This window comes from Rhea americana, unplaced genomic scaffold, assembly GCF_003343005.1.
Source record: "Rhea americana isolate MKP2758 unplaced genomic scaffold, rheAme1 scaffold_111, whole genome shotgun sequence".
NCBI lineage: Eukaryota > Metazoa > Chordata > Aves > Rheiformes > Rheidae > Rhea > Rhea americana.
In genome coordinates this window covers 2,962,240-2,987,387 of record NW_028185162.1, presented here as the reverse complement: position 1 = coordinate 2,987,387, position 25,148 = coordinate 2,962,240, and the positions used below count along the sequence as shown (strand labels likewise).

Genomic DNA, 25,148 nt, shown 5'->3' with positions numbered 1-25,148 from the left:
TGCACCCCACAAGCCCACCTTGTCCCAGACATAGTCCCATCTAACATGGGAGTGCTAATATGGGGATCCCCCSTCACTCTGGAATAACTCCTCCCGTGCCCCGGGAGCAGCTCCAGCTGAGTGCTGGCATCTCCTGCAGCTTCAGTCCAGTTTTGCCTTTCCCTGGCCTCTGTGAGGAGGAAGAAAAGACACTCAGGCACTGCCCCCAGAGAGGCTGTGGGATGCTCCAGCGCTGAGCATGCTGCCACTAGGCAATGGCAATAACTGTGGGTTATCAAGGCACTTAYTACTGATAAGGCAAAATATTGTCATCTTGCAGGGTAAACAGCATGTTCTCATTAGCTGCTTTGCTTGTGCCTCTGAGTGTCATTTATTTCACGTTAGGACTGGACTCTAGGCTCAGCTCCGGCTGGCCAACGTTCCCGGCACTGCAGCTCTCCCCAGGTGCCTTGGGAGCAGGCGCTGGATGCAGGGCCCCGATGCTGCTGRCAAGGGGCAGGGCTGGCTGCACGGGGCCAGGGCTGGGGTTGACTGGAGGAGGGGTCTGGGGCCAGCGAGAGGAGCAGGAGGGCTGTGTGGGAGCACTGGATGGATGCAAAGGTGTAGCTGTCTCCATAGGGAGCATCTGCCCAGTCATCATCTCAGGTGAGGAGCATCGTTCCTGCCATCCATCCATCTGTTCATATATATTTTTCTCACTGTTTGTATCCATATATCCATCSATCCATATTATTCTGTCACTATATCCATCCGTCCATCCCCATCCATTCTTCCCTGATTCCCYCTATACCCATTCCAGCCTTCCCATATGCATCCAGGCAGTCAGCCATCTCCTCGTCTCCATATCCATCCATCCATCTGTTTCCCTCCCCTCCTTTCCCCTTGAAGGAGCTGTGCCAGCTACAGAAGCAGGGGACTCACGCTGGAAGTTRCGGCTCCTCTTGTGTCCTTCAGCCCCCTTCTCCCCTTCCTCATCTGCGTCTGCCATGGGTGCTCTCTGAGCTGCGGTGGGGGGCTGGCAGCTCTGCGGTGGGCAGAGCCCGGCTGGCTGTGGCCCCACTGCACGCACGTTTGTGCTCGGGGGCTCGCTCTCCTGCGTGCCCAGAGAGCCCTAGTCGGCCTGCAGGGAGCTGGGGGGCCCATGAGCACCGGGCGCAYGGGGGAGGACAGCTGGTGTCACAAACTGTTTATCCAAGTTGTGACTATAGCTCCAATCCGTACGATTTACAGTGCCGAGGTCTAATTTATGGAGACCGGTCCTCTGCAGCATGATTAAACACTGGAGCAATAATACACTTCAGGATGGACTCCAAGACACTTAAACTGTTTAATGTGCTGCCTTTCTGCTCATAAATCTATTTACACACTGTCCCCAGACCTGGGGGGAACAGACACAAGAGCACAAACGGGGATGAATAATACATGGAGGAGCCCTCCAGCCCCACGACTCCCTCGCCTCCTGCTTTCCATTTGGAGCCCCTTGCAATTTCTTGCTGAGTTATTTTGTGTTTGTGCTGGAGATTCGTTTCCGAGGGAGCTTTCAGTTACCTGCTGAGATTGGGGAGTATGATTACAGCGTCAGGGCTGTAAACCTGTTACATAAATCAAAGCTTACATAGTGGGATCTGGTATCTGTTACTGTAAATAATTTAACATTAGGGAGAGCTGGGGAGCGGGAAACGGCTGCTTCTCCCCACCCCATCTGTGGCTCGGTAAGCATGCCGTGGTTGCTCCTCTGTATGACATGAAGAGGAAGCAACCTGGACCTGCTTGGCAAAGGGCAGCACAGGTGCACGTGCCGTGGATGAAGGATGGAGGGAGAGTTCAGATGTGAATTGTAACCCTCATCCCTTCCATGGTGGCAAATGGTGACTCGTCCCAGAGAGGAGGACCTGCTCTTTCAAGGTATCATAGAAATAATACCCCTTCCCTGCCTGCACCACGGCCTCAGGGACTGTGTATGCGCCCAGGGGACCTGCAGAGAGAGGAGGGCCACCTCCGCCTCCAGCAATACTCAGTGGGGAGATGCTCAACCCCACCTGCTATTTGAGCCTTGCTTAGGAGCCCATCATCACCCTCATGTATCTGTTTGAAGACCTGCTACAACCACATCAGCTCGGTGGCCTGGCTGCAGCTTTGGGATCCCTGATCATCCCCTGCCCACCACAGGGAACTACTGGTGAGCAAACGTGGGATCCCATCAGCTGTGGTGGACCCTGAAGGCCTTGGAGAGGATGCATCACCTCAGTACTGCCCTTCAGTCTGTAGACCATGCTGACAGAGAGCTTGGCCCAGCTTCTGGCCACAGGAATGGAGCTGTTGGTGCCTTGGCTCAGTGCCCAGGGAGACCTCAGCCTCTTGCTTACCGATGTCTTGCTGTGAATCCGGGAAGTRTCTCTGAACAAGCACTCACTTCATTTAAAAGCTAATCTGCAGTCACTCCATCATCAGGACAAGCCTGGTGTGCTGGTATTTTTTGTTGTCGTATTTTTTCCCCCAGCCAGTTGAAAAGCAAGCGGCCCCCAGAACAAGGCTGCTGGGGGGATTTATTAGCTAAGGTAATGCAAGCAGCAGCCCATCATATTTATTGTGATAAATGGCACAATATCCAGAGTACTCCTTTGCTGGGGGATTCACCCAAGAGCTCATCTTTATTCAAAGGCTGCCCTGCCAGAGCTGAGGTTGTTTTTTCAGACATGCTGAGCTGGTATCCATCTGATATGGAGGCAATGAACAAACCCTCCTGCACTGCACTTTCCTCCTGCCGTCTGGTGAGTGGAGACTTTTCAAAGAGCTCCAGTCTGTGGGCTCAGTGTCCTTCACTGCTTGTGTGGTCCTGACAGTTCTGTCACCATGGGGAAAGCTGGCAGGTGCTGTTGGCCCCAAGGGACCACAAGTGCACCACAGAAGGGCCCCACAACCCTGAGCTCTTGTRGAAATCAGGCTCTGCTCAAAAGCTCTAAAATACAAAGTTCCTGCAGATGAATGAGTGTATGTCCCCAAGGATGAAGCGGAGGGAGACAATGATACTATCATCAYCTTTGTCGTCAGCTAGCATACGGCATGGACTCAACCCCTTATCAGCCATCAGAGAATCCATATGGGAGAGCAGCTCACTGGAATCAAGAAATATCGCTGTTGAGATACTCAATACAACCGAGAGCGTGCGACTGTGCTGCTGAGGAAACATTTTTTTTTTCCTAGCTACAAACAATTCAGACACAATTCTTAGTGCAGAGGTGAGAGGAGGTCAGAGTTAGGCCTGGGGCTGCTCCAGATGGGAGGTTTAAGCCCCCCTGGACTGATTCTCCTTCCAAACCCTGCTGGGAAGGAAGAGATRCTGTTGTCGCTTCCTCTTATCTCTTTAATTGGCTTGGATCGGTTAGTAATAAATGGCCCTCACAGGACATATTTGTTTTATAGCAAATTTAACTAACAGCATTTGCATAAAAAGGAATTAAAAAAAAGAGGGAGAAATAGAGAAAATGAACAGTGGAACTCAGCCAGACTCTTCTGAAAGTTCTTCCTGGTATTAGCATGAGTGGTGGGGATGGGACCACGGCCTCCCTCTATGACACCTGGGCACGTGGCTGGTCTATGCTTATTGCCCACAGTTGCTGAGTGGTGATGGAGGAACTTTTGGGGCTGATGTCCAAGATGAGCAATTCGCAAGCCCTGTGGTGCAGGCCGAGTCGAAAAGGCACCCGTGAGTGCTTCTAACTTGAGCTTTGTAACAGTACAGTTAAGTGCAGGAGCCGAAGTAGCTAAAGCACCACGTGAAGGTGCCTGGAGGGGCTGAAAGTGGGCCAGGGCTTGCAGAGCAGCAAGATCAGAGGAAAATATCTGTTGTAGACCTYGTTTATGATGGTCCACTCCTCTGAGCAATGATACTGAGGAGGAGAAGGCGTCCCCTCTCCTGGGCTGGCCTTTAACCGGGTACATGCCTGGTTCAGTCTTACTCCCCCAGAATGTCTCAGCCCTCTTAATAGCTCCTTTCCAGTATCTGTGTGATTTCTACAGGCATTTTGCAACCCCCCCTCTTCTCTCTGTCCCTCTCTCCTAGGTCTCCAGCAGCTGTGACTATGTCTTTGTCAGCGGCAAGGAGTCACTGGGCTCCATGAGCGCCCGGGTCACCTTCACCTACGAGCACCTCTCTGCCCCGCTGGAGATGACAGTGTGGGTGCCCAAACTGCCRCTGCACATTGAGCTCTCGGATGCCCGGCTGAGCCAAGTGAAGGGCTGGAGGGTGCCCATTCTGCCAGACAGGAGGTGGGTGCTGTGGGGGTGCACATGCATGAGGTTGCATCAGTGCCACAGTGCAAGGGARGTGTTGACAAGCTGGAAGAAGTCCATGAGAGGACCATGGAGATAGTGAGGGTACTTGGGTGTGGGATGCACAGAGAGGCTGAGCCAGCTGATCTGTTTAGCCTGGAAAAGATGAAGTGAGGAGGCAGTTAATTACCCTGTTCAGCTACTTAATGAGGGGGAGTTTAAATATGATGGAGTTAGACTTGCCTCAGAGTGAAACAGCGGAGATTATGGGCACAGGTTGCAACAAGGGAAATTACTGTTTGGATGTAAGGAGAAAAAAATCAGTGAGGGTGGTCAAACCCTGGAACTGATAGGGAACCTCCATTCTTGGCAATGGGTCAAAACTCATCCGGATGAGGCTAACTCACTTTAAAACTAGCCCTGCTTTGAGGTCTAGAGACCAGGTGGTCCTCCCAATTAAATTATTCTGTGGCTCTCTGCTGGTTAGTGGGCATAGCTCCAGGCTACCCACTTTGCCATGTGCCAGTAAAGCCCTCAGAGACCTCATGGGCAACAGATGTCTTTTTGGCCAGGAGCAACCAGTTTATTTCCCTACTTTGGGAGACCCTGCATTTCTCTGCAGTGTCTTACCCCTCTCTGCTTGGTCACCCCTGTCCTCCACCTGGGGGCTGAAGAGTCATGGAGGGGGCTGGCGGTGCTCCCCACCTGCTCCCATGTCCCGCAGGTCRGTGCGGGACAGTGACCATGAGGAAGATGAAGAGGAGAGGAAGCAGAGCCGAGGCTGTGCCCTGCAGTACCAGCACGCCACACTGCAGGTCTTCACCCAGTTCCACACCACGTCAGTGGAGGGCATGGGCCAGGTTGTCACCATGCTGGGACCAGACTGGCTGGTGGAAGTCACCGACCTGGTCAGTGATTTCATGCGTGTGGATGACCCGCGGGTGGCCCGCATGGTGGACAGCTTCACGCTGGCTGGGAGAGAGCCAGGCACCACACTCTTCAAGGTACACCTAGGCCACCTTCTGGGTGGCTGTGCACATCTCACTGGTGTGGGGGAGGAGAGGACCAGGAGAGAGAGAGGTCCAGGCAGTGACGGGCACCTTTTTCCCCTTTAGGTTGTGTCCCCACTCATGGAGGCGGTGCTGGGCGAGACACTCATAACRGTGGCAGATGAGAAGGTCAGCATCACAGACCTGAAGGCCCAAGTGGTCTCCAGCCTCTCCCTCTCCCTCCACCCCAGCCCTGGCAATAGCCACACCATCATTGCCAAGACAGCTGCGCAACAGACCCTCAGCTTCTTCAAGCAGGTGAGGCAAGGGGTGGCAGGGCTGGCCCAAGGGCTGAGGGGTCACACTGTGTGTGCTGGTGCTTGGGGCAGCCCATCATGGCACTCGGCGTGGGGTGGGGATTCCATTCGCAAACCACTTTCCCAAATCCTGCCCACAGCTTCAGAAGGGGAGCCTTGGAGCTCCCCTTGATCCCTGAGCCTTTGCTCCACACTGAGCCCCTGGCAGTGATGGTGGCAGGAAGCAGAGCTCAGGAACTGCCATTTAATTTAGCAGAGAAGCAACTGAGTGTCCGGACCATTTGATGCCAGGAGAGAGGGACCCAGAAACCTGCCTGTGCCCTGTCCCAAATCCTTGGCAGTCTCTTTCTAAGAGAAGGCATTAAGAGGCATGATCCTGCCTGAGGGATTATGCAGATAATGGGAGGGAAAAAGGGATGAAAAGGAAAAACCAGGTCAAAGTTGGAAGGAGGAAGACGAATTGATAAGTGGATGGAGGGAAAGAAAAGGAGAGGGATAAAGGATGAATAGCATGGATGGAAGGATGAAAAGGAGGGAGGGATGGATGGATGCAGGTGGGCTTGCATCCTGCTGGGCAACTGTTGGCTGTATTGGTCCTGCAGGAAGCACTCCTCAGCCTGTGGATTTCCTACAGTGATGGCACCACAGCACCCCTCTCCCTCTATGACCCCAAGGATTACAACCTGGTGGTGACCAGCCTGGATGAGAAAGTGGTCTCAGTAACCCAGGACCGGGCCTTCCCCTTGGTGGTGGCAGAGAACGAGGGGTCGGGGGAGCTGCTCCGGGCTGAGCTGGTCATCTGTGAGAGCTGCCAGAAGACCAAACGCAAGAGTGTGCTCTTCACAGCCTTGGCCAGTGTGCGGGTCCACTTCGGCTCTGAGGAGGACCCTACCTATGACTACGACCATGTGCCGAGCAAGCCAGGACTGGCGGGGCGGGAGGACACAGCAGCAAGTACCACCCTGCGGGCAGAGGTGGAGAGAAAAGCGGAGCCGAGTGAGGACAATAGGATGTCTAGCGCATCTCACCCCACCGAGGACTTCCCCACAATCCCCACTGGCTTTGTTCAGGTGACCAGGGGGCTGACAGACCTTGAAATAGGCATGTATGCCCTCCTAGGTGTCTTCTGTCTGGCCATCTTGGTCTTCCTCATCAACTGCATTGTCTTTGTGCTGAAATACCGGCACAAACGCATTCCACCGGAAGGTCAGACCAACATGGACCATTCCCACCACTGGGTTTTCTTGGGCAATGGGCAGCCCTTGCGGGCTCACAATGACCTCTCCCCCCAGCCCGAGAGTCCTGGGAATCCCCTGGAAAATGTCCAGACATGCTGCCATGGGGACCACCACAGCAGTGGGAGCTCACAGACCAGTGTGCAGAGCCAGGTCCATGGCCGCGGGGACGGTTCCTCGGGGGGCTCCACACGGGACCAGAGCGAGGACCCACTCAACTCGCCCACCTCCAAACGGAAGCGGGTGAAGTTCACCACTTTTGCCACGCTGCCCTCCGACGAGCTGGCTTACAATTCCATCCCCATTGCCGATGAGGAGGACTTGGAGTGGGTCTGCCAGGACATGGGGCTCCAAGACCCCGAAGAGCTTCACAACTACATCCGCAGAATCAAAGAGATCGCTTAACGCAGAGGCAGAGGGGACGGGGGGAGGGAGGGTGCCACCATGCCACGCCACGCCATGCCACACCACGCCGCACCGGCTGCTTCCTGGAAGGGCCGGCGACCCAAATTTGGCTCTCGTGTGTGTTCTCTCTTTTGCACATGTCACATCCTCTTCACCTCGTTTGAATGCACCCCCCCGGCTCTTTTTTCTTTACTTGCCCTTTACAGTTTTATTTTTCCCAAGGAGAAGCACTGAGTTTACGCACAGATAACGAAGCCCATCAGCCYGCGGGCAGCAGAGGGAGCGCAGGGGCCAAGCTAGGGGTGGAAAACGGCTGCGGATGAAACCTCCGCGCGTGTCCCGCGGCGAGCRGCTCCAGGCCCGGGCCAGAAGGACGCTGCCGCGGGCCTCGCAGCGGGATGTGGAAGACGGGAGGTGCCACGGCCCCACCGGGAGCCGCCGCGGGAGAGGAGCGGGGTTGCTCCGGGCTTGGCGGAGCTGGTCCTTGCACCAGCGGAGCGGGAGATGCGGTCCGGGGGGGGCGGGGCTTCTCCGTTGGGGCGTGGCCTCCAAGGGGTGTGGCTTCCCACGGGGGCGTGGCCTATCCCGCTGGGGGCGTGGCCTAGCCCGCTGGGGGCGTGGCCTGTGCCCCCCCGTGCAACCGGCCGGGCCGGGCCGGGCCGGGCCGGGCTCGGAGCGGCGCCGCGCACCCGTTGGGTGGCTCCCAAAGGCGAACCGCGACCGTCTTTGCTTTATTTTGTTGCACAATTTAGGAATTCAATGTACGTTCAGGGATTTGCCGCCCTCCTTGGCTCGGCTGCGGGGGCGGGCGGGCTGGGGATGGAGCCCGGCCGGCCCCCCGGCTGCGTGCTGGTCCCTCCCCGGGCAGCCGGGCCAGCCCTGCCGTGGGGCTCTCTGCCTGCAGAGAGCGAGGGCCCCGCTGCCTGCCCCGCGGCTGCTGGGGGGCTCTCAGGGGGCCTGGCCGCACCGGGAGGGAAGGCGGCAAGCAGCAGTGCTCGGGCATCCCGTCACCCCGGGGAGCYGAGCCTTAGTCCCGACCAGGACCAGGCCTGTCCCAGTTCTCCCAGCGCCGGCCCAGTGGGGCTGCCTGGTGCGAGATGCAGCCGCCGCGGTGCCTTCTGCCTGCCGTAAACCACTGCCTCCAGCTCGCCTCGCTCCTGCGGCAGCTCCCCAGCGTCCGTCTCCCGCCCGCCCGTGAGCCCGGGGCTGCCAGGCTGCTCCCGCGGCCGGCGCCGAGCCCGGCCCTGCTCGGAGCATCCTCACCCAGGCGTCGCCCTGCGGGTCCCACCGCGCCTGGCCCCGCGACACCCAGGGCGGGGGGAGGCAGAGGCTGGCAGCGGCTTATTTCTGGATTGGAAGTTACCCACCACTGTGTCTAATTTTCTTTTTCTTTCTTAAATAAAAGACTAGGAAAAAAAAAAAAAAAAACAACAAAACGAAAAGCCAAACCAAAAGGCACTGCAGCACTGTGATGGGCTGTATCTGTTTGTCCCCACGCCCGGGCTTCGGATATGCACCCGTCCGGGGCGCAGCCGCTGCCCTGAGCCCCAGGGGCACCGCTGCGGCTGACCCGGCGTAAGCGCACGCGGTGGCCTCGGCACCGCCGCCGGCTGAGCCCCCTTTTGGGACCCCCCCCCCCCAGGAGCCTTTTCCCCCTCGGAAATCTGGGGCCGCGCGGGGGTCGGTGCCACAGAAGAGACGATGGAGCAGCCACCTCTCGCGCGGATCCCCGTGCCTCGGTTTCCCTTGCTGGAAAGCAGCAGCCTGTGGCAGCATGCGGTGGTGTGAAAGGCTCTTTAAAGGGTTTATCGTTTTCAGGCTATGAAAGTTTCTCCCCCAGCGGCCTTAAAACTTACCAGTTAGCTCTATGCTGATTTTATATATACGTGTATATATATATACATATATATATATATATGGGAGAATTGAGATATGCTCAAAGACCAGTTACATTTTATTGTGCCCTGTTATCTAAAGGACCCAGGTACGACTGAACAAGCCACTGATCTAATAATAATTCTAAGCAGTAAAATTAATACAGCCGAATTCCCTGCTTGGAACTTCTAAACCTCATCGTTAAATTAACATATATGAATATTTGTTAAAAAAAAAAAAAAGAAGAAGAAAAGGAGGGGGAAAGGTAAGAAGCGTGTATAATAAAATTTTATAATTGTAATAAGACATGCCAGCGCCCGACTCCTGGTACCTGAGCGCATCCCCGGGGCTGCGGAGAGGCGCGGGGACAGACCCGGCTCGCGGTGGGGCCGAAGGCCGKCTGGGAGGTGCGGGCTGGTGCCTCGATGGGGCAGTGCAACGCTGCCCAGCCCCTCCTGGCCCCGTGGCTGAGTCTCTGCGGGATTGTGCCCCCCCCTTTTTCTTTTCTCGTGTGATTTTTCTGGGGCCGGATCCCCGAGCCGTCCCCTCCCCGAGCAGCGCTGGCTGCTCTCCCGCTGCCTTCTCCAGGGGCTGCGGCCAGGCCCAGGATCTGACACCGAGCATCAGCGGCAGTTTTCCAGCCCATCAGTTCCCATTTCAGCTGATAGATACAGTTCAGGGCTCCAAGAGCCCTTGGGAAACCAGCGCCGATGCGTCGGGGAATCTGAGCTGCTCGCAAGCGCTGGCGCCCGGCGTCTCTCCTGCCGGGCACGAGCGGCCGTCGTCAGCTGGGCTCCGGCAGCGCCGCTCGAGCTGCGCGGCGCGGCGCCGCTTGCAGTGCTGGTGGGGACGGGCGATGGGCTGGCGGGGGGCCAGATGCTGGCAACGGCTTGGAGAAGTGCCTGGGAGAGAGGCTGGCTCGAGAGAGGGGCTTCGCTTTTAAAGATGAGCRCGTCAGCTTCTCTGCATCTATATCATTATCCTTTTAGCTCTATATAAATATGTATGTGTATATGCATGCATATACACACACTTATCTCTCTATATATATCTATATAGGAGAGCACATGTGCATGTGTGTATATATATATATATATATGTGTGTGTGTGTGTGTGCATGTGTGTATATATATATATATATATATGCATATATGAGTGCACCCTTTAAGGATTGATGCAAAGGGGCTTGCACAGACACACACATGTTTGTGTGTGTGCATATGCATGCACCTGCATATACACTTACAAACACGCACGCAGGTGTTTTCCCCTGAGCAGCACCATTTACAGGAATCCTTAAAATGCGCCCCGAGCATCAGGAACGCAAGGTGAARCAGCTCGCCGGAAGTTTATCTGGGCTCCTAACTCCTCCTAAGTTTCTCAGGGAGGAATCAGTCAAAATTCTGGGGAATGAAACCCAGGAAAATGAGGCGGGTTTTGCATGGACGTGGTAAAGTCCTGAGGACTGGCATCTTCCCTCCCGTACTCCTTCGGCTCTGGTTAAAAAAAAAAAGAAAAAAAGAAAAAGAAAAAAAAAGAAAAAGAAAAGGTCCTGCAATGGCCAAAAGTCACTTAAGGAAAAGAAAAAGGGGGAAAAATAATTAAAAGGAAACCTCTATATCAGCTCCCTTCTCCCTGTGCCCTCTGTTTATTCTRTGCTGCCTCTTTCCTGTTTAGCGTTTTACTATCTGCTCCCAGCAGGCAGGGACAAATTTGCATTTTAATGTGGTGTTGTAAGGCTACACAAAACACCTGTGACTAGGCAGTGCCCAGGGATGCACGCTCCCTTCTCCCTATTTATCAGCTCAGACATTTGCCTTTTAAAGAGATGCTTAGWTCACACCCCTCCAATCCTACCACCATCCCATTAGCTTAATATTTTGCTTAAAAAAACTGATACACTAATAAAAAAAAAMCAAATTTCATAAAGTATCCAACCCCCCTCATATGAAATAGTGAGAATGGGGAGGGAGGAAAAGAAATAGAAATACACCTCTGCCAGCCTCGCTAAAGAGCCCCCCCCACCCCCAGTTCTCCTCTCCTCCCTGCTGGATGCATATCCCAGTGGTGCCAGGCCTGACGCCAGGGTGAGGGGCTCTGCACCAGACTGGGTGTGTTAGGCAATGCCCCCATGCATGGCCAGTGAAGGATGCTCTCCCAGAATGCTCCCACGCTGAATTTGACCCCAGGAATGCATTCGGTACCAGCAGCCCTTCCTGTCCCCAGCGTCCCAGCCAGCAGCCGCAGCCTCTTCCTCCTCCAGGCTCTCCTCCAGCCCAGCTCGGACCGGGCGTTTGGCGGAGGTGTGGGAAGGGGACACCCCGATGCCGTGYACGGYGCTGTCCCCCGTCCTGCTCGGGACAGGATAAGGCTGGCTGGGTCCCACAGCTCCCCACTGCAGGAGAGGTTTGTCTGCTGGAAAAGGGAGTTTGCTCTGCTTGTCCGGGGAAGTTTATTTAAAGCAGGATCTGTGCATTGACGCCTCTCTTCACTGCAGGATTTGCACTGCAGCCGGGATAATTACGCTGGTAATTGCCCTATTATTTCTGGGGTCCATCCCCTGTGTTTTTGCCTGGCTCAGCAAGGAGGGMTGAAGCTCAGCCTGGGGCCAGGCGAGCTGCAGGCAACTGCTCTGAACCTCGCAGGGGCCTGTGTTATCTTGATAAAGGAGGAGGAGGAGATCTCAACGGCTACCAAGGCCCAGTCATGTTGTCTGGGAACTATCCGGTGAACCGAATTTCGGCTTGRTGCTGCTTCACATAGGGCCAGCAGCAGTGAGAAACTTGGAATCCTCTTAGCAAAGTTTTAGATCCATGAAAACCAAGGACTCAAGGCGAGATGCCCAGGGATGAGGGATTCCTAGGCCTAGAGCCTTGCTATGAGTTTTCCAGCATGTTGTAGGAATTTCCCAGGGCTTTCTAGGGACTGCAAGATCTGAAGCCCTTCTGAGAGATTTCTAGGGCTTTCAGGGACTCCTCAGTCTGGAACCTTGCTAGGAAATTTGCTGCTTTCCAGGAATCCTCTGATGCTTTCTAGGAACTCCACAATCCAGAACCTTTCTGGGCTCTCCTTGTATTTTCTAGGAATTTTCTTCCTTTTCAGGAGCCCATTGCCAAGCTGCAGGAGTGATGTTCTGCTGCCTCTAGAAGGAGGCTGGTCTGTGAGTAGAGAGATGTCCAGCTCTGGAGAAACCTCCCCAGCGCATCCTCCAGCTTCCCATCTCCTTCCCCTGCCCCACACGGCAGCTGCAGYGGACGCAGTGCCCAAGGGTGGCAGAGAGAAGAGGACAGAGCTGGCCGGGCAGCTCTGGGTACTCCAGCCCTGCTAGCCCGTGGCACCCAAATTCTGCTGCAAAGAGTCCCTCCGTGCCCACGCCGAGCACAGACAGCCACCCTCAGCCAAAGCATCTCATTCAGAAAATCGCCTGACCTGCATTTGCAGATGTCAAGAAATGGAGAATCCATCACTCCTCGGGTCCGTCTGTTCCCATGGCAAATTGCCCTGCCAGCTAATAAATTGCACCTAATTTCTCATTTGAATTGCTCTGGCTTCAGGTTGCAGGCAGTGGCTCTTGCTGTATCTCTCTTTGGGAGGCGAGAGAGGCCCCGGCCCCCGCTTCTGCTTCGTGGGAGAAGGCAAGAGCAGCAAACCCTTTCCGTCCCCCATCGGCAGTGATTGTTTCCAGCCTGCAAGTCATCTCCGAGCGTCCTTTCTGCCTTTCTTTGCTGGTTTTCCAGCATCTTGAAAACACTGCAATGGGCACACGCAGCCTGTGGCCTCCAGCACCGTGTGTTTTGGACTCACSTCTCCTCTCCGCCTTCGCCCTCCGGGTGCCCTGCACTGCCGTGGTGCTCTGCGATCCATCTTTGCTGCCTCTCAAGAGCAGCTCCTTCATCCCCCCTTCTTTTCTTATGGTCTCTCTTTTCTTTCCACGGGACCCAACCTCCTCGTGCACTTGCATTTATATGTGCACTTAATATACACCTTTTATGCTCTGTCTCTACCATCTGCTCCTGGGCTTTATTGCAAACGGGACCCTGGAAGGAACCAGCGGAGCTGCTTTCCGTGGTGACAAGCAGCCCTATCGCTGAAACTCGCCTTCAGAGCTTTAGCAGTCCAAAAATCTCCATCTCTGACCTTCCTCCTTTCAGCTCCCCCAGCACAAACTGGCTTTTGAACCAGACTGGGTGGGTAGGTCTGGAGATRTGCAGTGTCCCAGGGCTGAGCCCTTGGCCTGCTCAGCACCTGCAGCAGCCCAGCACCCTCAGAACAAGGACAGCTTTGACGAATTTCACTTCAAACATCTTGCAGTTTTTCGTGAAAATTAAACACCAATTTGCCTGATTTTGCATTTCTGTTTTCTAGACTTCTCCCCACCCYTCCCCCCCAAACAACACTTCCTCCCTGTACTATTTCACCCATGGTTTCCCCAGTAGGTAAAGACGGAGGATTGGGATGTGTCCTCAGCCTTTTTGGAAGTCCGTGACGTTCCTCAAGGCTGGGCATGGGTGCGAGGTGACCGCAGCAGAAACTTGGAGACACGGCGGCGTGGGGCCATCTCGCCATTCCCACTGTGGCCCCCAAGACCCTTCCTGGGAAAGCACCTCTGGAGCAGGAAACCTCTGCCAGCGAAGCGGTGCCCGCCGGAGGAGGCAGCTCGCCCGTCCCCGCGCTCCCGTCGCCGCCCCGGCCGTGCGCCCGGYGGCCGTTTCTGCTCCTCCAAACCCTGAGGTGGGATTTGGGCTTTCAGTAAACTGCCTTGGTAACCATCTTAAAGATATTATCAAGATGTCATTAGGAGAGGCAGATCCATTTGAAACGCTGTTGCATTTTAAATAAGCTTCATTGCTTCCCGTAATGTAAAACATTCCTTTTCATTTCACTGAATCAGCACTGGGTGGAATAATTTCCCTGCCGTTAACTCCTGCAGCGCTTGCCCTACCTGCCAGCGTGCTCACGCTTGGTAGGACCAAGCGYGGCCGGGGTGGCAGAGGAGCTCATCTTCTCTGGGAGTCCTGCTCCGGCCAACTCTGCAGCACTGCCGGAGGCGAAGCATCGACTATTCTGCGCGATATCTGCCACCAAGGGGAAGAGCCCTGGGAAATCCCTGCTGGGACAGGCTCCTTGCGGTGCAACGCATCCAAAACCAGTCACCTTCAGAAAAGACCTGCATCCAGCTTGGATGGACCGGGCTGTAGGCATCCTGCTCCTGGAGGAAACACACGCTGTGTGTTTGATGCCACATACGGCCCACGCAATGGCTCATTCGTTATCACTTAGGAAATACAGGCACCGAGTACTGATGGAATAGTCGTGGACTGAAACCCAGGGATATAAATCAGGACCAAGGTGCATTTTTTTCCCGCAGATTGACTCAAAACACTCATTTAGCCCAATTCCCTACACTTGATGGCCAGAGAATTTAACCTGCTGTCCCCTGCAAYGTGGTTTTCAATCATAATGGACCCCTGTCAAAGGCAATCTCCATCCTTTCAAGCACAGCAGTGGATAAATCACGCTGACCGAACCAATCAGTCAGACTGCGGGATCTACCTCACTTGGCAGAGCCACGTGGGGCCCACCAAGATTTCAGAGCTGGCCTTTGGGGGATGGTGAACTTTGAGAGAACAGCAAAAAATTTGGCAGCRCTAAAGTCCCAGCCTGCCAGGTGGCAAGAACGACTATGGAGGCTGGCGGGGAGCCAGCGGCCATCAGGGCAAATGGTTTGGTCTGGGCTAGAGGAACGTCTCTGCCCCTTCAAATGTCCCCGAGGCTGTTTGCAARCAGCTGCGGATGCTGCCTCCCACCGCTGCTCGTCAAGGTCCTTGGCCACTACTCGGAGGGCGCGGGCGGTTAGCCTCTGGCAGGACCGTGGCCCTTTCACTGGTGGCAAACCCTTGAAAGCACAGATAAGTTCTGGTGACTGGCCTTACGCCTTTGGACATTACTGCTACCACGTTACAATCCYGTAGAAATGGCACAGGATTCAGAGCCCCAGCTGTCAAAGCCCACAGGAAATGGCTTCATCCATCTCTCCATGCCTCAGTTTACCTTGTCCCTAATATATMTTTCTCCTACCAAGATGCTGGGTGACTGTACGTTAGTACTAGGCTCAGGACTCTGATCTCAGGTGCAGCCTTCAGTGCTAATTCATTAATCAAGTACTTAAAATGTCAACTTGAGCATCCATGACCTCTAAATGTGACACAGYTCAGCGCTCAGACCACCACGTCTGTGCACGTGGTTTCCTTCTGCCTCAGCRGTGGGCTTTTCTGCACGGGACCCCTCCAGCTCCCCCTCCTACCACTCACTGTCTGTGCTCTTCCTGCCTCCTSTCCACCCTACCTCAGCCCAGGAAGAAGGGCTATTGAGTTTGGTACCCTCTCATGGGCCTAAAGGGTCTAATTTTCCCTAATTCTGTCCCTTACAAGATACCTTTTAGGATGGTTGGAACTACAGCTCACCTTACCTTGAAGGGAATCCTTCGCGGTCACAAACCCGCGCACAGCTCCAGCTCCGGCACTGCTGCGTTTGTTTACCGGGGAGCTGACGTCTCTGCATGCCAGGACGCTATCGCTGCCCTCGGCCTCGCAGGGGCTCGTGCCTTTCGGCTCCCCGTCTCCCTGGAAAGCCACGGGTACCCTGCGGGGCTGGGCAGAATCGCCGGGGGCAGCGCGGCTCACAGTAACGGCCGCAAATCCGATCACCCAGGGGTTAAGCACCGCGCTGATGAAAACGGGGGGTTCAGACTGCTGAGCCAGCAAAGGCTCCGCACCGATCAATGCCCTGTAAGTAATCATCGGGCTCGTTCTCGGGAGCCTGTTTCTTCCTGTTTCGGTAGCAAAATACATTCAGCCTGGCAGGACCCCGCTGAGCAGATTAATACACACATTGCCTCAGTTTATGCCTCCGTGGGGGTGTGTGCACATACCGGTACTGCCTCTCGCATAAACAGTTAAACAAAATCAGGACTAATTGCTGCTCGCATTGTGCTTGTAGCCAATATCGAATGATCCTGGGACTGCTTAGTAAACGAGGCGTATTCTCAGCATTGTAGTAGATGGAAAAACCCGTCATTTCTAGATCGGTGTAATCCAATCATTGGTTTATGGACTGAGAGCTCTCCGGGGAACGGCAGAGATTCAGTAGTCGTCACCAAGCGCTGGCTTCTGCACTGGATCGACACAAAGGATGGACAAAATCACCCCGGCAGCTCTATCGACTACACGGAGGCACCTGGAGCGCGGAGTGTGGGGTGATGCTGGGTGCAGCTGCCGTGATGCCAGGGCTGGCCTGCACCCGCTGCCAGCCCCTCGCCCCTGCAAAACCCACGAGAGCGGCTGACCCACACAAAGCACCTCAGAATGGCCCAGACCAGGTCCAAGTGATGCACCATGGGCTGGGCGGTGTGGAGCTGGGCTGGTGAGCACTGCAGCAGCGCCTCTGCACCAGACCAAGCGCTGTGGGCAAGAGGAGTTGGGTGAAAGCCAGGTCACGCTGGGAGCGCCTGGCAGCAGGAAGAAAGCAGATGGCGATGGTGATGTCTGGTTTAACCATGCTGAGGGTCGTGAGGGCAAAGCTGGGTGTGGATTCTCTAGGGGCTCATAAGGGTTGTGCTCCAGCTGCTGCCTTCCGCACGGAAAGAACCTGTATCTTCCCTACATGCCCACCCAYTTCCCTTCAAATTGCTAGTGCTTCCTCCCAGAAAGACCTCAGCCACCGTGTTCAATCAGACCAAAGCTGACCAGTAGATTCAAAAACTACTAAAAACCGAGGCAGCTTGATTGGGAGACAGTATACTCCCCTAAACTACATCTCTCCTCCCCAGATGATTACAAGAACCTGTAAAGYGCAGGTTGCTCCACTGGATTAGGCTTGGAAAATATTGCCAAATAAATAAGCAGGGAAAAAATGCTGAACTCCAAATGCAGACAGAAGTGACAGTGGGAAAAAAAAGAGTATCCTAACAGTCATCTTGTTCACAGCTGCTCAAAAAGTCCTTCTGCAGCTTTGGAAGGATTCCTTGCTGCTCACAATCAATCACTGGATGCAGTTCATCTTGGTGACATTCAAATCCAAAAGGGTAAATGCTTCCAAGCAGATAGAGTGATGCAGAAAACAGATTCAGAGGTGGAGATGACCTCCTCGTGGAGCGTTCCCATCTCATCCCACCGTGGCTGCAGAGGAGAGCCGGGCTGGGGCTGCTCCTGACTCTGCTCCCCGTGTCCCGCTGGATGCTGCCAACCCATCTATTTGCTGCCTAAATAAGCACTAATACCCAAGAGCTCCGATGAGGCTTTTCATTAGAGCTCCCAGACGACCGCTTAATTTCAGCTTAATAGGACACATACTGTATCATCAGATAAATAGGTAGGACTGGCTGGTAGGAGAAACGTGTGCTGCTGGGAGCCAGGCTGGAGGGAGATGCTCCTTGGTTCTTTAGGGGACAACAGGCTCTTGGGGGTCCCTGCAGTTTGTGCCCTATGCAAAGCCTGTGCAAGCTCCTTGGCTTCATTCCTGCGTCACTTGATCACTTGTGTCCGAAAAAACATTCCAGGAGACAAAGGACAGAAAAAAACACTTTCAAACATAAAAATATTTCCCTTTGACTTGTTTTCTTGGCTTGCAATAAGGTGCTTCAATCTTTTGATCCAAAGTTTCTTCCCCTTCAACATGTCCTTTGATTGCATTTATTTACTTTTTGCCTTAAAAAGCTGGAAATCAACCCAAGAGCTTTTGATTTTGATTGGAACAAAGCAGAAACACAGATGATGTCTCTGGGAAATTATTAATTTTTTTTTCTGAATTGCTCTGGAACTGTGAAGGAGAAAAGCCCCAAATAAATCTGTTGTTGGCACAGCTGAGGAGGAGACATTTTGAGTATGGAGGTCTCCAGGTCGTTTTTGGCCTCAGCTCAGCTATACCACCAGCTACCAATGCCAAACAGCACCCTAGGGAAGCGGAGAGCCTGGCTGCAGGTTGGTGTCCAGGTGCTCAGGATTTTTGGCATGGGAGCAACTCTATCATTGCCTCGCTGGCTCATCAAGAGATAACATTGGCATTGATTTATCTTTTTTCTCCCCGATCAGCTCCCCTTGTCAGCAACACGATGGCTGGGGCTCCACAGAGGGCAGCGTGCCTGTCCCACCGGCAGCCCCAGGGAACAAGCTGGCTCCTAACAGGAGAAGAAACGTGTCTCATAGTGTCACATCCACTTGGGGGGCCACCACTGGCAAGCAGCTAATTTGCAGATGCAGCCAGGCATCTGCCCTCTGAAAAAAACCCAGACCTTCGGGGCTCTTTTTAAGTTGCAGGCTTATTTTTGCTGAGCTGTTTTCTTAGGATATTGTGCTGGGTTTTTGGCTTGGACTTGCACTTGCCAAAAGCGCAAGCAGATGGGTTTGTTTCTCTTCCACGCTAGTCTGGCCTTCAGGACTAAAAAGAAGGATTTCCCAGCCCTCCTTCTGTCAGGCTGATGAGCCAAGACCTGGCTGATCTGAAGTGCTCATGCAGTTTTGCACTGGCCTCACACCCATGCTCAGRGTCCCTCGGGAGGCCAGGTCTGACCTGCTCGTGCTGGGTCCCCTCTGCAGACCAGCACGTGCCAGTTGGACTCTGTCCCACATCACATCATCACAAGAGGCCACCCAGGACCTCACCTTGCTCAGTTCTGCTGGCACCAGGATAACCAGGCAACACTCTTTCAACTATCGGAGTGAGCTGGTCCTGGATCAGGACATCGTGAAGGGGATCACAGTGGATTCGAAATCTGAAAGCTGGACACAGACTGGTGGGCTGGCAGCGCCAGGCTTGGAGGCCRTGGGGGATTTAACCGCCCTTGCTCCCCGCGAGCGGGCAGTGCCACTCGTGGATGTGGATTGAGCAGGGCTCCTGGGAGCAATCGCTAAAGGGAAACGGGGGATTTCATGCCCTTTCCGTCAGCGGGGGGTAGGTGACTGAACGCGCCCTGGAGCTCGGCCAGAGACGCGGGAGGGCTCGACTGCAGCACTCGCAGCTCTTCCCCTTCCAAAGGGACCAAGGGGCCCTGCCTCCCCCGGGGCCGTCCCTCCCTCTCCGCCACCAAGGCCGGACGCGGGTGGCACGGAAGCTCTTGGGCAAGGTCTTGCCAAGAGGCGCCGACACCGCAGCCCCAGCGCCGCCCTCCCCCAAATCAGCCCCTGCAGAGAGGCAAAGCGGGCGCGAGCCGAGGAAGGAACGGGGCAGCTCCCAGCGCAGCGGAGATGAGCCAACAGCTTTATTCTCGGGGGCTCGGGGTGCCGCTGCCATTGCTCGGGGCTGCCGCACGCCCCCTCCGGCGGAGTCTTCACGGCCGCCGGTAGGGATTTTGGGAGCGGCGGGCTAGCCTGGAGCGGCTCGGCCTTCGCTCCGGCCCCGTCCCGCCCGACGGGCTGCGGGTCCGGGGAGCTGCGGAGCTGGAGGACGCCGCCGGCTCAGCCTGGCTGCTGGTGCTGGGGGYGGCCGGCTCCGGCTGCGCGCTGGAGGCTGCGAGGGGAGGCAGGAAGGTCAGCAGCACGGCCCCGGGGCTGCAGAGCCCCGAGCGGTGCCCCCGGCCCTGCCGCAGGCAGAGACCCTGCTGCAGCGCTGCGCTGAGCACCCGCTGCCAGGCCTGACCCCAGCCCCAGCCCCAGCCCGCGGGGCCCTGGCCGCGGGGCTCTTACCGGCGCCCAGGCCGGCACACTCGTCGCACTCCCAGCTCACGGCGGCGTTTCCCAGGCCCGAGCAGCCCCGATGGGCCCCTTGGGCGGCGCAGGACGAGCACAGCAGCAGCTCCCAGCGCCTGGCCAAGCAAACGGGTTGGTGGYGGTGGTGGCCGGGGCTGCTGGCCGTGATGCCAGCGAGGCCCCCACGGGCCGAGGGAGCGCAGCAAGGCAGTGCCCGGCACAGCTCTTGTGCCRAGCACCGGCTCCCAGAGCCCTTGGGGAGACCAAGGGCCCACGCAGAGCTCCAGCAGCACCCACCACTGATTGCAGGACCCCTCGGGCTGCAGCACTGCTGCGGGTACCCCTCTTGCCCAGGCAGCCCCACGGCCCCCCATGCCAAAGGGCTGTCCCCTTCCCTCTGCCCCCTTCCCACCCGGGCGTCCCTCCACCTCCCTGCCCGACCTGCYGACACCAACGGGACAGMAGCCRTGCTGCCCCCCGCTGCAGAKCTGCCGCGTGGCTGACGTACCCGCTCGGCTCTGCCTGCTCCCTGCCCCGTGGGTGAAGGCACTGGGCYGCATCGCAGCGCCTGTGCCGCTGGTACAGGTCRCGGTAGCGGCCGCCTTCCTCCCACRATGGTCCTCTGCCGCAGAAGGAAGGGAAAGTCAGGAGCCTGCCCTGGCCTGGCACAAGCCACCACGGCCTCRGGCCCCTGGGGTGACACAGTGCCGGCACCCTTCTGTCTTGGGAGCGGGGAGCATGGGCAGCGGGGAGCCAACCTGAAGGGGATGGAGATGCCCATTTTAAACATCTCCGGGAGAAATCTCCTGCGGTTCTTGCAGAGCGGGCACTGGAAGCAGGAGACTCCGGCGTGCACGGCCTGTCCCTGCAGGAGACAAACAGGCAGCGTCAGCGGGGCACTGTGGCTGGCCCCGCTGTGCCCCTGGCGCCAGGGAAGCGCCTCCGACCTGGATGCAGCCCCGGTGGAACCAGGCCCCTTTGCAGGCCGGGCACACCATGGTGCGGTATGAGAGCTGCTCGTCCACGGGCTCCTGGCAGATGATGCACGTCGTCTCCGCAGTGGGACGTGCTGGCACTGCCTGCTCCGGACGGTGCTCCCAGCAGAACGACCTGGTGGGAGCAGGGATAGAGAGGGGCGAGGTTGGGAAGCGCGGAGACCGTGCACACTGCCGCGGAGGGGGCGAAGAGGGGGCGAAGGAGCCCCCCGCGGCCCGATGCAGAATGCCAGGATGCTCGCTCGGCTGCTYGGCCGGCGCTGGCACGGGGCRTCGYGGCAGGGACCCCCRGCGCYGGGCCGGCTGCCCTTACCTGTAGGGCCTGAARAACTGGGTKACGCAGCCGTGCTCGGAGGCGCAGGGCAGGTGGAAGGTGCGGCTGCAGCCCTTCCRCTGGCAGCTGATGGCAGCGCCCCGCTCGCCGCACACGAAGCAGCKCTGSGGGGAGCACGGCAGAGCCGTCGGGCACGCGCCTGCGCCTCCCCRGCCAGCCCCGCTCCTCCAGCAAAGGCCYAGGGCCSTGYGCYCTGCTGCCTCCCAGCCCGCACAGCCGCCTCCCGCGCCAGGTCGCTCCCGGCAGCGCTGCCCAGAGCTGCWCGGAGGCACTGGTGGCTCTTGCCCGTGCCCCAGGCCAAGCTGCCCCGAGCCTCCGCATGCACAAACCTCCCCGTCCCCGGCACGTCCTCACCTTCTGCGCCGCACTCTTTATTTTCCATTTGATGTCCACGGGGAGGAATCCGCAGATGCCCTCCTCCCTGCTCCCGCGCTGGTACAGCCAGCTGGCAGAGAACTGCAGGACACGGTAGAGCCAGAGCTCGGGAGGTGGCCGAGGCCCAGAGCGGCGCTGGGGCCGAGCTGGGGGACCCCCGGGCACGCTCACCAGGCAGTTCTCGTGGACACACAGCCCTCTCTTTTCATGCTTCGGCCCGCAGACGTCCGCGCTGACATCTGCGCGGCGGCACAGCATGCAGGCTGCAGGGGAGAGAGCAAATGCCACGAGCACTGAGCAGCCYGCCAAGGCCTGGGGACACATCCCCGAGCAGCTGCCCCCAGGCCTTGCCCTGGCCCAGCCTCGCCGGGGGGACGGTCAGGGCCGGAGCTGCGGCAACGGCGCGATGGGGTTTGCAGAGGATGGGGGCACGGCCGGGACRGGKGTCCCGGCGGGYGCCCGTGCCCAGCCKGGGCAGCCCAGGCTCAGGAGAGCACGGGCTCCGCAGCGGGGCACTCGGGCAGCTCCTGCCTGCCCCTGCCACYGCTCACGGACYGCTCCAMCACCACCTGCRCCGGGCRGCGGGCTGCCGGGAGCCGCGGGCAGGGGCCCGGCGCCCTCACCCTTCTCCTGCGAGTCGGGGGCCTTCCTCTTCATGGCGGACACGGGCCAGTGGACAGAGCGCTTTGGAGAGTGCCGGGCACCGCAGCCCCGGGTTTTCCCTTCCACGCGCTCCTCTGCTGACCCTGCGGGAGAAGCGGGACCACAGTGAGTCTCCAGCGCGGCACCCCGAGCCCCCGGGCAGGGGCACCCCCTGGTCCCCGGGCAGCCCCGCGCCAGCCCCTGCCTCCCCTGCCCGCACCTCCGCAGGTAGCTCGGAGGTGCTGCCTCCCGACCCAGCTCCTGCCCCAGCCGCACAGCCCTTTTCAGCCCGCCACCGGCGGCGGGTCACAGGGCCCCGCTGTGATGCGGGGGCAGCGCCGGGGCTAAATGCAGGCCCAGCGTCGCGGGGGCGGCGGGTGCCGAGGTCTCGGCCGGCCGGGCAGGGGGGCCGGCGGCTCCTGCAGCCTGCGCCTCCAGCGCCCCTGGGGCTGCTGCGGGCCCGGGGCAGCCGCGCGAGAGCCGCGGTACGGGCAAGGCTGGAGGGCACCTCCGAGAGCATCTAGCCCAGGGCCCCCCGGCTCAAGCGTGGTCACCGCGCAGAGGCTGCTCCAGACGTTCTCTCCCGTCTCCAGGGCTTTGGACTCACCCTTCACAGTAAAGATTGGGGCAGCGAAGGCATTCAGTCACTCTCCCTTTTCTGTGCCATCCTTCACCAGGGCCCCTGCCCCATTCAACAGCCGACCCACACTTCCTTTGTCTTCTTTATTTTTATTTTATTTCATTTTTATTTTTTACTGACGTATCTAAACAAGCCCTTCCTATTTTCCTTGATATTCCTTGTCAGAGCGAACTCCAAGATGAGCTTGGCCTCCCTAGACCCATCCCTGCATACTGAGACCACATCCCTGCCTTCCTCCCAGGTTATCTGTGCCTGCTTCAACCTCCCATACACTTCCTTCCTCCGTTAAAGTTTTGCCAGGAGCTCCTTGTTCGTTAATATGTGTCTTCTGCTCCCTCAACCTGGTATCTTACTCACTAGGATGGACTTTCTATAGCTTGGAAAAATGATCATTTAATATCAATGAGCTATTTTGTGCCACTCCTCCTTCTAATGCCCTATCCCATAGGACCCCTGGGGGATCCCTTCCAAGGGATCCCTGAAAAGGCCAAAGTTTGCTCTCCTGAAGTCCAGGGTTGCAATCCTGCTTTTTGTCCTGTTCCTTCCACCCAGGATCCTTAACTCCACCATCTCATGGCCACTGCAGCAATGCTTGCCTCCAACCTTCCCAGCACCAATTGAGCTCCATTTTTGTTGATTACACAGTCCCTGCAATCCCCCAGTCTTAGCTATGTCCTTAGGCCTGGCTCATATATAGACCTCTCCCTACCATTGGCTAAAAGTGTGCCTGACCCTCCCTAAATGAGGGTCAGCTGGAACGAAGACCCGGAACACCCTTTGATGARGAATGACTGACAGAGCTCGTTAGCAGCAGCTGTACCTTGCTAGAGCTTCCCAGGAGAAGGTCTCCTGTAGCTATCCTTACGTGGCTCTCCTTAGCTGATAGCAGCAAGCACCCTCTAGTTCCTCAGAGGGTTCCYCAAAACTCTCCACAGCCTCCAACATGGTTCACAGAAGATCTAAGCAGAACCCAGAAAATTCTGCACAAACTGCTGCGTCCRTTGGCTGCCTCTGTTAGCAGCCTTAACCTGGTCCCTAATCTCAGGAGCTGCCTGAACAGGAGCCCACCAGCCCAATTTTTGGCTCAGAGGCAAAAATTGTCCTAGGAGAAATGTTGGTGCAGCCCTGCATTTCTTTTGCCTCGTCCTTTGCAGCCCCACTCTTCTCTACTCACTTTGTACCTTGCTCTTTCAAGACAGATGGAGGCTGGAGCTGTCATCCCAACTCTCCTGCCAAGGCTAGATAATGCTCGATATAGTAATATAATATAGATAGCAGAGCATTTTACTTTGGTATTTGTGAGTAAATATTATGAGCACTGCAACTCCTCTCAGTTTCAGTTAGGCTAAGTAGAAGTTATGGGATTATAAAGTATTAGAGATATAAGAGAGAGAGAGAAGTCAGGGCTTTCCAAGGGGTAGAAGGTGAGAAGACACGACTTCCAGGCCATGTTTCCACAAAGACTTATTTAGACTGAAAGAAGCTGACCTGACCACGCCTGACTGCATTGACTTACCTAGATGAAGAGACCGTACTTTGTGAATATACGGAGGGGACAAGCACCCTCCTTGCATTTCTCTGCCCTCCTTATGGCAGTTCCCACACGCTCTTGAAAAGCAGTTGTTGACTTAAAGTAAGCGCAGCAAGATCTCTGCCCTAAACGATCATTTCCCTATTAGTGTATCCTTAAAATCACATTTACTGTTGATTTCAGGTATCTGTTTTACATCTGGTTTTATTTACTTTCTATACTCACCACAGCCAGAAATTTTTTATATCACTGCAGCACACATTTGCCATGTCATCTCTGCACTGTATTACTTTTTATTTTGGCCTTGTGGCCYTGAACACAGATTGAAGTGATAAGTAGAGATCTTTTTATCTGTTAGTGGGGAAGCTTAGTCTGTCTGGGGCAGCTTCCTGGAGCTCTTATGACTTCCCAGCTAATGGCTGTGGTCAAAAAGATGCAGGTATCTTAGAAGTTGTGTTTTAAAACCCCACAGAAGTGGATTCCTGTTGCAAGGGTTCCAGAAAAGCCTTCCTCATGCTTTCAGGACAGCTGTATTTCTAATTCTGAAGACTTGACTGCCTTTCTGGGAATTTATGAAGTTGCTGGAACCCTACAGCTAAACACTACAGCCTAGAGCACATGGCACCAGGATGCTTTACCATCCTTCCCTAAGGCTGTGCAAGTAGCCATCCTCCTAACATCCTCAGGGAACATTTTGTTTCACAGCTCGTTGATGTGGAGATAGAAATCTCAGCCTGATTACAGATGAAATTTCCTTTTTCCTTCTCCAAAAACTCAGTATATCAAAAAAGGCATTTTTCCCAATCTTGAGGCTCAGTTATGGCAGAAGACACAAATCCAAGGAGACTTTGCAGCT

General features: G+C 56.3%; 2 protein-coding genes across 2 annotated transcripts in view; one reads left to right on the top strand and one right to left on the bottom strand.

Moving 5' to 3' along the window:
- Window positions 1-9,399, top strand: part of TMEM132E (transmembrane protein 132E) — a 30,325-nt gene extending 20,926 nt beyond the window's left edge. Inside the window, exons 6-9 of the mRNA XM_085315681.1 lie at window positions 4,064-4,269; window positions 4,997-5,276; window positions 5,388-5,579; window positions 6,181-9,399. Of these exons, the coding sequence (XP_085171807.1) occupies window positions 4,064-4,269; window positions 4,997-5,276; window positions 5,388-5,579; window positions 6,181-7,218 (1,716 nt within the window). The 3' untranslated portion in view covers window positions 7,219-9,399. The remainder of the gene's footprint in view (window positions 1-4,063; window positions 4,270-4,996; window positions 5,277-5,387; window positions 5,580-6,180) is intronic.
- Window positions 9,400-19,417: 10,018 nt separating this feature from the next.
- LOC146600960 (E3 ubiquitin-protein ligase PHF7-like) lies at window positions 19,418-22,199 on the bottom strand. The gene is made up of 9 exons (XM_085314573.1): window positions 22,103-22,199; window positions 21,651-21,742; window positions 21,459-21,560; window positions 21,084-21,208; window positions 20,723-20,885; window positions 20,534-20,640; window positions 20,284-20,397; window positions 19,773-19,891; window positions 19,418-19,596 (listed from the first exon to the last, which is right to left on the bottom strand). The coding sequence occupies exons 1-9, from the start codon at window positions 22,134-22,136 to the stop codon at window positions 19,418-19,420; spliced, it is 1,035 nt and encodes a 344-aa protein (XP_085170699.1). The 5' UTR covers window positions 22,137-22,199.
- Between the last annotated feature and the right edge of the window lie 2,949 nt (window positions 22,200-25,148).